Here is a 14,758-nt window from a genome sequence, read left to right on the forward strand (position 1 = left end):
TCTGGTGTTGCTGTGGCTGCAATGTAGGCTCGGCTACAGCTCTGATTAGACCCCTAGCCTGGGAACCTCCATCTGCCTTGGGTGCAGCTCTAAAAAGACAAAAAGACCAAAAAAAAAAAAAAAAAAAAAAAAAAAGATGGTCAATTAAGCGTGTTCCTGAAATGGGTATCACTATTGCTAGCTGCATTAACAGAACTGGTTTTCCCCTACTTTGGGTTTTTCCTTACTCAAACTTTCAAATTTTTTTTTTTTTATTTCCCACTGTACAGCAAGGGGGTCAGGTTATCCTTACATGTATACATTGCAATTACAGTTTTTCCCCCACCCTTTCTTCTGTTTCAAACTTTCAAATTTAACCCAACCACCCAAACAACTGTTTTCTCCTCTGCAACAAAGGTTTCTATGGTTTTTTCTCGGTGGAAAAGATTTTGAAGATCACCTCCAGAAAGACCACTCAGATCCACTCTTTGCATTTCTCACCCTGCAGGTACCTCCAAACCCAACAGCTCTCAAATCAGATGCTTTTGTCTTCCTCTGAATAAGTGACAGCTGGCTGGGCCACCTACCCACTGACAGACCTAAACCTTAATGTCACCATAAAACAGCTACCATTAAACTACTGGGCCTCTAAATTAGGCATAATATTAGGGTGTTTTTTTTGTTTGTGTTTGTTTCTGCTTTTTTAGGGTCACACCTGCATATATGGAAGTTCCCAGGCTAGGGGTTGAATCGGAGCTACAGCTGCTGCCTACACCACAGCCACAGCAACGCAGGATCCGAGCCACATCTGTGACCTACACCGCAGCTCATGGCAATGCCAGATCCTTAACCCACTGAGCAGGGCCAGGGACTGAACCTGCATTCTCATGGATATTTATCAGGTTCTTAACTGCAGAGCCACAGCGGGAACTCTCTAGATCAGGATTTTTTTTTTTTTTTTAACTTTATCTACTGTTGTTTGGGGCAGGATTATTACCTACGTGGGGTGGTCATCCCCGGCCTCCATTAGATGCCAGTAGCCCCGCCTCCAGCCCTTTCCAGGCTTCAGGATAAAAATTGTCTCCAGGCATTGCCAAATGCCTGCTGGAGGCAAAATCAACTCCACGTGAGAATCACTGTGATGTGGATTATCTTTTTATTCCTCACAATACAGCACTCCCACCCCAGGCCTAATTAATCAGAAACACGAGGGTCAGGGCCCTGAAGTCTGTTTTTCTTTGTTTTTTTTTTTTGTCTTTTTGCTATTTCTTGGGCCGCTCCCACGGCATATGGAGGTTCCCAGTCTAGGGGTCGAATCGGAGCTGTAGCCACCGGCCTACGCCAGAGCCACAGCAACGTGGGATCCGAGCCGCGTCTGCAAGCTACACCACAGCTCACGGCAACGCCGGATCGTTAACCCACTGAGCAAGGGCAGGGACCGAACCCGCAACCTCATGGTTCCTAGTCGGATTCGTTAACCACTGCGCCACGCCGGGAACTCCTGAAGTCTGTTTTTCAAGGGGTTCTGAAGTTTGAGAACCACGGGCTCCTTGACAGAGCTCCAACTCCGTACCTGGGCAGAGAAGCCCTGACTTCATTTCTAACAAGGCCCTTCTTCTCCAGCCTGTCCTCCTCCACACCCTGGACACCCTTGAATTTCATTCTTTCATCAGCTATCCAACAGGTATTTATCCGAGTTCCCATCGTGATGCAGTGGAAACGAATCTGACTAGGAACCATGAGGTTGAGGGTTCGATCCCTGGCCTCAATCAGTGGGTTAAGGATCCAGCGCTGCCCTGAGCTGTGGTGTAAGTCAGACTCAGCTTGGATTCTGCATTGCTGTGGCAGGCAGCTATAGCTCAGATATGACCCCTAGCCTGGGAATTTCCATATGTTGCAAGGGCGGCCCTAAGAAGCAAAAAATAAATCAAAAAAACCCCCAAGTATTTGTCTTTCTTTTCTAAGCACAGGTCACATAAGCACAACAATGGAGCTCTTAAGTGGCTGGCCAACTAGAGGCTGGGGTGCTCCAGCCCTTCTGCCCCGAGGGTTTACACGGTGTGGTCAGTGTAAGCCAAAGCCTCCGTTTTTTTGTTTTTTCATTTTTTGTTTTTTTTAAGTGTACTTGACTTACAATGTTGTGTGTCCATTTCTGCTGCACAGCAACGTGACCCAGTCATACAAATACATACATTTTTCCTTTTTTTTTTTTTTTTAAAGCCTCCATCTTTGTGCCTCCTTCTTCCTGGAGAACTCTTTGTCTTTTGCAGCTCATTCTCAAATGTCCCTCGTCTTTAGATGATTCAGAGGGCTAATCCCTAGTTTCCCTTGAACATTCCCTAGCCTTACACAGACGCTTTCTTTTTTTTTTTTTTTTTTTTCTTTTTAGGGCCGCACTTTCCAGCACATGGAAGGTCCCGTGCCAGGGGTCGAATCGGAGCTGTAGCTGCCAGCCTCTGCCGCAGCCACAGCTCATGGAAACACCAGGTCCCCAACCCACGGAGCAAGGCCAAGGATGGAATCCTCATGAATTCACGTCGGATTTGTTTCCAGGGCACCACAACGGGAACTCCCACTCTTGTTATTTCCCATGGTGGCATTAACGTGTGTTTACGGGTCTCTTAGAATACAGGTTACATGTGGGAAGAGCCTTGTTCATCTTTGTACAGCCAGCCTGATGACAGTGGTCACGAACCCAGCAGACATCAGAATCATCTTCCCAGACCTACAGGTCTTACAAATCCATATATCCATGTGTATATATATATATATATATATATATATTTTTTTTTTTTTTTCTTTTACCAGCCACATGTGCACCATATGGAAGTTCCCAGGCTGGAGGTCGAATGGGAGCTGCAGCTGAAGCCCAAGCCACAGCCACGGCAATGCTGTCTCCCAGTTGCATTGGCAACCCACCACGCAGCGGGTGGCAACAGCGGGATTCTAAACCCAGTGAGCAAGGCCGGGGATGTACCCGCGTCCCCATAGATACTCGTCAGGTGCTTAACCTGCTGAGCCACCACAGGAAGTCCTACATTCGTATTTTAAACTCTTCCCCATACCAATAATTGGTTGAATTATTGCCCAATATCTTCCTGCATGCAGCAGGCAATGGATAAAGATTTTGCGAATGTCCGATCAATGCCTTAGCGAGGCTGCGGGGGGAATCATCTCTGCCTTCCCCTCGGCTTGCTTCTCCACTTGCACTTTCTTTCGCGTTTTGATTTCACTTTCCATGTCCTTTACCTTGAAAGTACATGGTAAAAAACCAAACAGCCCTCATGACTGTTCAACGGCCAAATTTTGTTCAGATGCTTTTAATTATTCACCTAATCGCTGGCATCTGAAGGTTAATACATTGCTCACAGCTCAGTATCCAGCAGGAACGTCACATTAGGGGGAGCTGGTAAACTCTCCCTAAAGTGTCTTTCCGGGTTTTAGTCACCTTGAGGCTACTCCTCAAAGTGTCCGGGACTGATCGCAGATCAAACCTTGTAAACCATAAAACAACTTTATAAGCTTTTAGGGAGGTTGTGAGGCCTTGATCGAACTCACCTGTAGCTGGGGGCCCACCTCCACTCCACACCCCGGGCCGGGCGCCTCGCTGTGGGCGGGAGCTGCGGGCTGAGGTCAGGATAGAGGGAGCCCAACAGGAACAGGGAAGGGGAGGTCCCGGCGGGTGGCGCCGCCCGCCCGCCGCAAGTATCGAGAAATCGAAACTCAGCTGTTCAAACAGCTGCCGCCAAACTTCGGAATCGCCTCTCCAACTTGGGAATCGCATCTCCAGACCCGCGAAGCGTCCAGGCGCCTCCAGCATCCCTCCAGCGGCGGCGGCAGTCCGGGCGCCGCGGGCTCTGAACCATGTACACTCGCAGTGCGGTGCTGGGCTCGGGGGTCCGAGCCCCCGCTGCCTCCCGCCCTGACCGGGACCCCCCTGAGCGGCGCAGGGAGCTGGGCCCGCCGCAGGGCGCCGGGCAGGGTTTGGAGGCGGCTGCCGAGAGTCCTTCGCGGGAGAGCCTGGAGCACGAGCGCCCGAGGTTGTAAGTATTTAACCACCTGTCCTGTGTGTGGGGGGGAGCTCAGCCCCCCCCAACCGACCCATAGGTACTTCCCAGCTCATTGGAGTTTGAATCACAGTGGTTCATTTATTTACGGGTCTCTGAGAAAATGAAGCCTCCTTGGTCCGAACTGTAGCATCTATGAATTAGCTTATAAATTGAGTGTGCCAGTCCGGGGTCCTTTGCTCAACATCCGAGCCTCCCCCCCGCCCCTCCTTTCAAGAACACGACCTTCCTGATCTTGTCACTAGCTGCAGGACCGAAAAACTGGGTGTGTAGTAAACGCCTAGGCTTCTTACTCATTTTCCAGATGTCTCCAGAACACATGCTCTTAACTAGTATGGACATATTCTTTTTCCTTTCTTAATTGTTATTTTTGATTTTTTTATTACTCACTGAATTACATTTATAGGTGTACAATGATCATCATATTATATTTAAAAAAAGAAGGAGTTCCCTTCGTGGCTCAGTGGTTAACAACTCCAACTAGGAACCGTGAGGTTGCGGGTTCGATCCCTGGCCTTGTTCAGTGGGTTAAGGATCAGGCGTTGCCATGAGCTGTGGTGTAGGTTGCAGATGAGGCTCGGATCCAGAGTTGCTGTGGGTTTGGTGCAAGCCGGCGGCAACAACTCCGATTCGACCCGTAGCCTGCAAACCTCCATATGCCATGGGTGCAGCTCTAAAAGGTCAAAAGACAAAAAAAAAAAAAAAAAAAAGCCCCAAATAGTATCTTCACATCAGATGTCAGGTTACCGGTGAAGAGGGTATAGGTTATGGGGTAGAATATGCAAATGCTGCTCCTAGGAGTCTGCATCCCAGCGAAATTCCCATTTTAAGGTAGCTTCTTAGGACCAGAGAGGATGGGAGTGGCTGCAGTGTTTCTTGTTGCTGGCGTTGACAAGTGCTCTACACAGGAACAGGTAGGTAGCATTTCTTCTTGGTCTTTAGTTCAGGGGTCTTTGGTACAGTTGCCATCCTGGATGCATTTATTATGTAAAGTGTCAGTGAGTCTTTCTTTCCCACCCATGGACTGAGCTGTTTTAACGCAACAATATGGTTTGTAAAGATGTTGCTGCTTTTGAAGTGCTGCCTCTGTGAACTGGAACTTTCTAGATTCACTTTCATTTCACCTTTTGCACTGACTTCTAGTCCCCTGAAAGACAAAATGCTGGTTGCTAAGGAACAATATTTAACCTTATGACCAATGAACAGATTTTCTTACATCCTTTAACGTTTGAAAGAATTCTTTTTTTTGTTTTGTTTTGTCTTTTTAGGGCCGCATTTGTGGCATATGGAGGTTCCCAGGCTAGAGGTCAAATGGGAACTGTAGCTGCTGGCCTATGCCAGGGCCACAGCAACGTGGGATCTGAGCCACATCTTCAACCTACACCACAGCTCATGGCAACGCTGGATCCTTAACCCACTGAGCGAGGCCAGGGATTGAACCTGCGTCCTCATGGCTACTGGTTGGGTTTGTGGGTTTGTTAAATGCTGAGCCCTGATGGGAACTCCTGAAATAATTCTTAAGTACCAGGCTTTTAATAGTGTTCCATTTAGGGTTACCCTTAGATGGGGTGGATGATAAGGGTGATTTCAATGAGAGACTGATGCATTTCTCTCCTCCTCAGCATGGGAGGTAACTGGTCTTAGTCGAAGCTCATTAATTTCAAGTAATCTACATCTCTAAAAACTGTAACTTTTGATGTAACGGAGGTCACAGAAGTATAGTTTCATGTTGATGATATACAAACTCCACGTGCCTTTTTTCTATTACAAAGCATCTGCTCAGATAGAGTCATTTAATTGCAAGCGCATGAACCTTAGCAGTTGCAACTATCTGTTTTCTTTCTTTTCTTTCTCTTTTTTGACTGCACCTGCAGCATACAGAAGTTCTTAGGTCAGGGGTCCCACCCACGCCACAGCAGTGACAATGCTGGATCCTTAACTGCTAGGCCACCAGGGAACTCCTCTTTTCTTATTTGCTTGTACATTATCCCAGAATCTTGCTGGACCAAATTACTCAGAAAGGGACAGTTTTCTCATTCATTTTCCAGGCCTCAGTATCTGAAGACCTCATCGTATACTTATTTGTGATTTCTAAGATTTGTCAAAAGATCATGAGAGAGTGCGTGGGAGAGTTCAGTTCATTTTCATAGAACTTTTATTTTCTTTTGAACCAGTTGCAATAAGTAGAACATTATGATACGTTTCCTTTTAGGCATTTAACATGTAAGATCCTGTGAAGATCAGTCTGAATTCTTCTTAAATCTCCATCAGTCACTTATATCTACTGTTTATTCTTTTTCTTTCTTTTTTTGTCTTTTTAGGGCCGAACCCTCAGCATATGGAGGTTCCCAGGCTAGGGGTCAAATTGGAGCTATAGCCGCTTGTCTATATCAGAGCCACAGCAACATGGGATGTGAGCCACGTCTGCAATCTACACCACAACTCACGGCAACACCAGATCCTTAACCCAATGAACAAGGCCAGGGATCGAACCCGCAACCTCATGGTTCTTAGTCGGATTCATTTCCACTGAGCCATGACGGGAACTCTACTACTGTTTATTCTCGTTTGTCTCCTTTAATGGAATTGGGAAGCCAAGGACAGTGGTTGAATGGTAAATAACATCTCAGTAAAACTGATTTTAAAAAGTCATGAAGATTTAATTCATTTTTTTTTGGAGAGAAATTAATCTTTTCTGATAGAAAATTAAGAAAAAGGAAGGATAGAGTTGGGTGCGTAATAGTGAAACTTCTTCATTTGTTCACTTTCAATAGGAGCTTCTTTGTATGATAAAGAGTTGACCTTCGACTTCGTTTCGTGGGTGTCCTTCCTCTTACTCTTTAGGGAAGAGTCCATGTGAGTCAAAGAGCTTGGGCTTTGATGCCAAGTTCATGTTCTGATTCTGCCATTACTTGCTCTCTGAACTTCAAGGTGCTTAGCTACTTTCTCCCTCAGCGTCCTGATTCTTAAATTAGATAAGACCAACCTCTTAAGGTCTGTGTGTGTTTGTGTATGTGCACACGCACGTGCTCGTATACACAGATGCATAAAACATAACTTCATGCCTGGCAGAAAGTAAATATCCAGTAAATGTTGGGTGCTGATAGCTTTGAATTCATTTGACAAATGTTTATTGACCAAGTATTATGCTGTCACCCTGCAGTGTTTATGCCTTGTAAGAACACACTGATTTAAAACACCGACTTACATATAAATATAAAGAGATTTTAAAGCAATCTGTTAAAATGATTCCTGAGGACTTCTAATAAACTCTAAGGCAAAGCTGAGGTCTTGACTCTATTTAAGTAATTGCAAGTGTTTACTAATAATTATTGACTTTCCTAATTATTTCCACTTGGCGATTTTATCTTATCCCTAAATAGTGTAAGCTATTTATACAGATTTAAAGAGAAAAAAAGTTCACACAAACTTCTGATCCAAAGTAATCCTTTACCCTACCCCTCAAATCTAGATTACTATAAGATTAAGGCATGGGTTTTTCTGGAAGGGAATTTAACCTCGCTTTACTCAGTTCTAAGCAAAAGGCGCTTGCCTATGACAGTAATAGAGGCAGAATTCACATTGTTCAGATACTTGTCAATAACCATAGAAGTAGTCTTTTTTTTTAAATTTTTTGGAGTATAGTTGATTTACAATGTTGTGTTCAAGTGTATAGCCAAGTTGAATCAGTTATACCTATGCATATATCCATTCCTTTTTCCCATATAGGTTATTACAGAATCCTGAGTGGATTTCCCTGTGCTATACAGGAGGAAAATTAAAATATAGGAACAAAGAACTACTCAATCAAAGACAAGTTCTTTTGAAGCTTATGGTCCAATTGACGGGGCAGAGAGTTATCAGATAATTATGTGACTAACACTTTATATTCACTGCATGGGAAAGCCAGGGCTTGAGCTAGTCTTGGAAGCTGGAAAAGTGTTCCCAACAGGTGATGTTTGATTTTGGTTTTGTATTGGTATTTTTTTTTTTTTTCTTTTTAGGGCTGCATCTGTGGCACATGGAGGTTCCTAGGCAAGGGGTTCAATCGGAGCTGTAGCTGCCAGCTCATGCCACAGCCAGCAATGCAAGATCTGAGCCATGTCTGTGACCTACACCACAGCTCACAGCAACATGGATCCTTAACCCACTGAGCGAGGCGAGGGACCCAACCAGTGTCCTCATGGATACTAGTCAGATTCATTTCCATTGCACCACATGGGAACTCCCCAACAGGTGGTGTTTGAACTACGACCTATGAATTAGGATTTATGGTTTTGGGCTTGTTTGTTTTTTCTGACAAATACATTGTTCCAACACCAGTTATTTATAATTCAATTCATTTCTGACACAAGGTTGATGCAGATCCTGCGAGTTAAGGACTCGGTCCTACAGGTCTGCCCCCACTTTGGAAGTGAGGCACAAATGGGACCCTAGGCTACCCACATTTCTAACTACAAATCTGGAGGTTCTTATGACCTCCCTCTATGTCCAAGCTCCGATTCAACCCCTAGCCTGGGTACTTCCATGTGCTGCAGGTGCAACCCTCCCCTCTGCCAAAAAAAGACAAAACCAAACCAAAATCGAACATCACCTGTTGGCAACACTTTTCCAGCTGCCAAGACTAGCTCAAGCCCTGGCTTTCCATGCAGTGCATATAAAGTGTTAGTCACATAGTTATCTGATAACTCTCTGCCCCGTCAATTGGACCATAAGCTTCAAAAGGACTTGTCTTTGGTTGAGTAGTTATTCTCATATTTTAATTTTAATTTTGCTCCTGTAGAGCACAGGGAAATCTACTCAAGATTCTGTAATAACCCATATGGGGTTCTCATGACCTTCCTTCATGTCCAAGTTTGACAATTTGTCAGACCCCTGGAATTCATGGAAACCATTATACTTCATACTTACAGTTTTCTTATAAAAGATGCAACTATGGAACAGCCAAATGAAGTTGTGGGAAGGGGAGGGGTATTGCACAGAACTGCCCTACCCTTTCTGGGTGGGTCACCCTCCTAGCACCTTGGTGTAGTTACTAGTTTAGAAGCTCCTAAAACCTTGTTTGTTTGGAGAGAGTTTTGATTTAGGCTTCACCGCGTAGGCACAATTGATTAAATCACTGGCCACTGGAGACTGAACTCCATCTCCAGCCTCTCTCCGCTCCCCAGAGGTAGAGGCAGGGTGTGCATGAAAGTTCTAACCACAATGTTGGTTTCCTTTTTCTTTTTTTTTTTTTTTTTTTTTGTCTTTTTGCCATTTCTTGGGCCGCTCCCGCGGCATATGGAGGTTCCCAGGCTAGGGGTGGAATCGGAGCTGTAGCCACCGGCCTACGCCAGAGCCACAGCAACGTGGGATCCGAGCCATGTCTGCAACCTACACCACAGCTCACGGCAACGCCGGATCCTTAACCCACTGAGCAAGGGCAGGGACCAAACCCGCAACCTCATGGTTCCTAGTTGGATTCATTAACCACTGCGCCACGACGGGAACTCCCACAATGTTGGTTTCTGATGGGAAATAGCTCCTATCCTGAAGCTCTCTAGGGGCCCCAACCAGGAATCATCTCATTTGCATATAATTTACATTGTGACAAAGGGAGCCTTTCTGTCGTGGCTCAGCTGGGTAAGAATCCGACATAGTGTCTGTGAGGAATGCAGGTTCAATCCATGCCCTCGCTCAGTGGGTTAAGGATTTGGTGTTGCTACAAGCTGCATCATAGGTCACAGAAGTGGCATGGATCTTGCATGGCTGTGGCCGGCAGCTGCGACTCCGATTCAACCCCTAGCCTGGGAACTTCTCTGTGCCGCAGGTGCAGTCCTAAAAAGAACAACAAAAAATGACATTGGTATTACTTGGCATTCCAAAGATGTTGAGCTGTGTGCTCGGAACTAGGGACAGAGATTAACTATTTGTACTGTATTATGATCTGCAGGAGTTTAAGTACCCTCCATGGCACTGAGGCAGTCCTGCTATTCAGATCTTCAAAAGAACTTGCTCTGGGGAACATAGTCATCTGACAGCTCCAGCTACCATGCCGTCGAATCCACTGCACTCTTGCACTGTGGGCACATTTATTCTCTGTCCTTCTCAGCCAGTGTCTTGAGCATCTCAAGGTAGTAGCGCCAGCCCATTCTGGGGCCATGTTGGACTCCTCTATGGGGCAGCTTTTGCCAGAAGACTCCCCGTTGACCTGTGCAAGAATTTCTCAGAATTGCATACCAGCCAGAGGCTCTTCCTACTCCATCTTCCTTCCCGCTCTCCTCTCCCAGGTATCAGACCCACTCCTGGCCTCTAGGCTTTCTCTGCCGACACCTGCTCACTTGTCTTTTATTCTTCACAAGCCTTCCTCCCGGTCAGTCTCTTGCAGGTCTCATCTTGTCTTGATGTCTGCTTCTTGGAGGACCCAAACTGACACAGCTTTTAAGATACGTCATATCCCTGACCCCAGTCGCTTAGACACCAATGCGGTTGGAGCACTCTGGGTCCTGGGGAAACCCACTTCTTTTTCTTAGTTCCTCCTTGGGGCTCAGGGGGCATTCCCTGGTTTCCTTACTCTTAACTTTAGTACTTTTCCCAGCTTGTTGTGTTCCAGGGAAGATGTCAACCCTGGTAACTAATACTTTTTTCCCTTAAACCCTCAAGGGTGAGTGAAGGGTTAATAAAGAATGGCTTGGTAAGGCTACTAACTAATGGCTGATAACTTGATGTTTCTCTCTTAAAGAACACTGTTACATTAGTAATAAACATTTTGTAAATATAAGATGAGATATGAGATGTATGATAGCATAGTCATTAAGCTATAGTATTAGTTCTGTGTTTTTAAAAAATCGCTATTTAGGAGTTCCCTTGTGGTGCAGCAGGTTAAGGAGCCAGCGTTGTCACTGCAGCGGCTCAAGTTGCTACTGTGGCATGGGTTTGAGTCCTGGTCAAGGAACGTCTACATGCCATGGGTGCGGCCAGAAAAATCACTATTTTTTTTTTTTTTTTGACTTGGGAGAATTTATTTATTTTTAATTTTTTTAATTATAGGTGATTTGCAATGTTCTGTCAATTTCTGCTGTAGAGCAAAGTGACCCAGTTAGACATTTATATACATTATTTTTTCACATTATCCTCCATCATGTTCCATCCCAAGTGATTAGATATCGTTCCCTGCGCTAAACAGCCGGATCTCATGACTTATCCATTCCAAAGATCACTAATAATTATTGAGTATCCTCTGAATCTTGAAGTATAATTTATGTCTAAGACCATCAAACGCTTCTGTTCTTGACTCAGTTCATTTGACTCTGAACCAGCCACGTAAAATAGTCTTAAATTAAGCGCAAGTTTTTCCAAACTTAGGAGAGCCTATCGGAAGTGCTTTTCCTCTTTTGTCTTCACTGCAATGCCCCAGCTTTCTCGTCTATCTCTTCGGATGACTGTGAGAAAACAAGCTTTTGCCTATAGATGGTCCATGGCATGAAAGCATCTGGCTATTACTTCTCCCTGGAGAGGGAGCAGTGACTAATGCTGGAGCTCCTTTTAGTGCTCTGAAATAATGGTACATAGGAAGAGAAAAATCTATGATTGATTCTAATGAGTCCTCTTCTTGATGGCCCAATATAGATAGTTATTCATTAGGAAACGCCTTAACTCAATCTCCAGGCAAGGCTCATAAGCCTTTAGAAAGTTGGTAACACAACAGATCATAGTTAACGCAGTGATAATTACGTGACTCACTGAGCTGCGTAGGTGTCTCAGTGATTACCGGATGCTACTACCAAACTCATCAGTGGAACTGTGCCTATTTGATTTATTTGAGAAATGAGAAATGTGACACAGCACGGCAACACCGTGGTAGCAGAAAGGCAGTCAGTTGTGACCTGGAATAATTAAACTGGGTACTCCGGAATTCCCGTTGTGGCGCAGTGGTTGACGAATCCGACTAGGAACCATGAGGTTGCGGGTTCGCTCCCTGGCCTTGCTCAGTGGGTTAAGGATCTGGCGTTGCCGTGAGCTGTGGTGTAGGTTGCAGACGCGGCTCAGATCTGTGGCTGTGGCTCTGGCGTAGGCCGGTGGCTACAGCTCCGATTGGACCCCTAGCCTGGGAACCTCCATATGCCGCAGGTGCAGCCCTAGAAAAGGCAAAAAGACAAATAAAATAAAATAAAAAATAAACTGGGTACTCCAAGGGACTAAAACCAAAATAACACTCAATGGCTTGACCTCTTAATGTCTTGAACTTATAACCATGAGTTAGACCTTGTGCTATTCACGTCATGTCATTCGTTTTGCTCTTCACCATGAGCACTTTGCTCCTTTATGGCTGAAGAAACTGAGTCTTGAAAGAGTCAATGATTTCTTACGGTGTCCCCGTTTTTTTAATCATAGAACCAGGACTCACGCCTGAGTTTATCTGCTGAAGTCTGGATGCTGAACACGATGGAGCTGTAGGAGGGTGTGATGGGGCAGCTCATGAATTTCCTATTCGTGGTCATATTTTCACATCAAGAAAATAGGATTTTGGGAATTTCTGTCCGGGCTCAGCGGAAATGAATCTGACCAGTAACCGTAAGGACGTGGGTTCGATCCCTGGCCTTGCTCAGTGGGTTAAGGATCCAGTGTTACTGTGAGCTGTGGTGTAGGTCGAAGACATGACTTGGATCTGGTTTGCTGTGGCTGTGGTGTAAGCCAGCAGTTACAGCTCGGATTGGACCCCTGGCCTGGGAACCCTGCATATGTTGTGGGTGTGGCCATAAAAACAAAACAAAGCAAAACAAAAAAAGAATTTCGGAGTTCCCTGGTGGCTCACTAGGTTAAAGATCTAGTGTTATCACTGCGGTGGCTTGAGTTGCTGCTGTGACATGGGTTCAATCTCTGGCCCAGGAACTTGTGCATGCTGTAGGTGCCACCGGAAAAAAAAAAAAAAAAGGGAAATAGGACAGAGAATTTCTATAGGCTAAAGAAGAGTTTTCCTACAGAAACAGTAATGTGACATTTATTTACAGCTGGGATAGAGAAGTCCTTGGCAGGAGGAAAATTTCTGTGCAGATTTTTTCTTTGCTGCTTTTCTTACATGACAGCCTGGTGGGTTTGCATTGGATCCGTTTTCTCACTGTCACTGTTTCTGAGCAACCTAAACAACACACTGCCTTCCAGGGATCTTTCAGGTTTCTGGCCGCAGCCTAAAGGTAGCAATTCTTTTAACATTCATGACTTAGTCCATGTACGGGTATAGGTGAGTTTAGGCATAACTGAAAAATGTCACAAAACAATTCTCACCCTTTCTATACGTGAGGCACTTTGACATTTTCCTATTCTTTTTGTTTTTGTTTTTTTGTTTTTTTTTGCTTTTTGCTTTTTTAGGGCTGCACCTGTGGCATAGGGCAGTTCCCAGGCTAGGGGTCAAATCGGAGCTATAGCTGCTGCCGTATACCACAGCCACAGCAGCTTGGGATCTGAGCCACATCTGTGACCTACACCACAGCTCATGGCAATGCTGGATCCTTAACCCACTGAATGAAGCTAGGGATGGGACTTGTGTCTTCATGGATCCGAGTCAGGTTCTTTTTTCGCTGAGCCACAACAGGAACTCCCTACCATTTCCTAGTCTTATTCATTAAAATGAATCCGTGAGGTTGGGGGTTCAATCCCTGGCCTCGCTCAGTGGGTTAAGGATCTGGCGTTGCCATTACCTGTGGTGTAGGTCACAGATGTAGCTCGGATCTGGCATTTTTGTGGCTCTGGTGTAGGCCATCAGCTACAGCTCTGATTGGACCCCTAGCCTGGGAACCTCCATATGCCGAGGGTGCAGCTATAGAAAGGAAAAAAAAATGAAAAAAAAATTAATCCATTGATTTCATGATACCTTAGCAAGTTACCGCCTGTAGTGTGAAAAGCATAGTTCTGTGTATGGCAGAAGAGGTTTTTGAATGGATGGAAATACAGGTCATTTTGGTTTAATTGGGTCTAATATACCTTCCTGTTTATACAGGAGGGGAGAAATGATGTCTTATTTAGGATGAATTTCCAACTTTTCGGCGCAGATTCCACTCCTCAGGGTGGCCTGCATTTGCAGTCTGCCAAGTCTTAGGGAGCAATCATTTTCGTTCAAATGCAATATTAAAAGTGAGTGGGCACTTCTCAAAAAGTCTTTGACAGTGGAAACAGTGAAACAATGCATCAACAGGATGATGAAAGCTGGAAAACACATAATACCTATAATAATCAGTGGAAGCATGGCAGAAATGAGAAAGAAAGAGACTTAGGTCAATTACCCAGTAAGGTTTCTTCCTTCAAAGTCAGTGGAGGGCTGTAAGGTTATACATATTGTTAAGGTTAATTGCATCTATTCAGAATGTATTTGAGTTCGAAACAAAAGCTTACCAGGGAAAAACCTTCAAAGGGAGAGGACTGTATTTGAAGGGTCTGTTCTATATCAGAGAATCAGTCAATGGTGGTTCCTTTGTTCTGTAATGTTTGTATTCTCCCCCCCCCCCGCAAAAAATGAACACTTAAAAAGCCGTGTATTAAAGTTTTATAGAAAAATTGAAGACATTTCCCTTCATGACACTTCCAGGGCTGCTGTTGCCCAGTGTTTGTTTCATGGTGAAAGCAGTGAGCACAGAAATCCTATGCTACCTAGTCTTGTAAGAAAAATCTGAACCCCTGCTTTAAGAAATCTTTATTTTAACTTTTCTCACTTGAAAGTCCTTGGAATATTTTTTCCT

The 14,758-nt window shown here is 44.9% G+C and overlaps 1 protein-coding gene across 2 annotated transcripts in view; it reads left to right on the forward strand.

Annotated features, from left to right (window-relative positions):
* Positions 3,676-14,758, forward strand: part of EPSTI1 (epithelial stromal interaction 1) — a 99,229-nt gene continuing 88,146 nt past the window's right edge. Inside the window, exon 1 of one of the 2 annotated variants that reach the window (XM_003482896.4) lies at positions 3,676-4,022. In XM_003482896.4, the coding sequence (XP_003482944.1) occupies positions 3,844-4,022 (179 nt within the window). In that variant the 5' untranslated portion in view covers positions 3,676-3,843. The remainder of the gene's footprint in view (positions 4,023-14,758) is intronic. The other variant, XM_021065622.1, reaches the window with a different exon arrangement.

This window comes from Sus scrofa, chromosome 11 (assembly GCF_000003025.6).
Source record: "Sus scrofa isolate TJ Tabasco breed Duroc chromosome 11, Sscrofa11.1, whole genome shotgun sequence".
NCBI lineage: Eukaryota > Metazoa > Chordata > Mammalia > Artiodactyla > Suidae > Sus > Sus scrofa.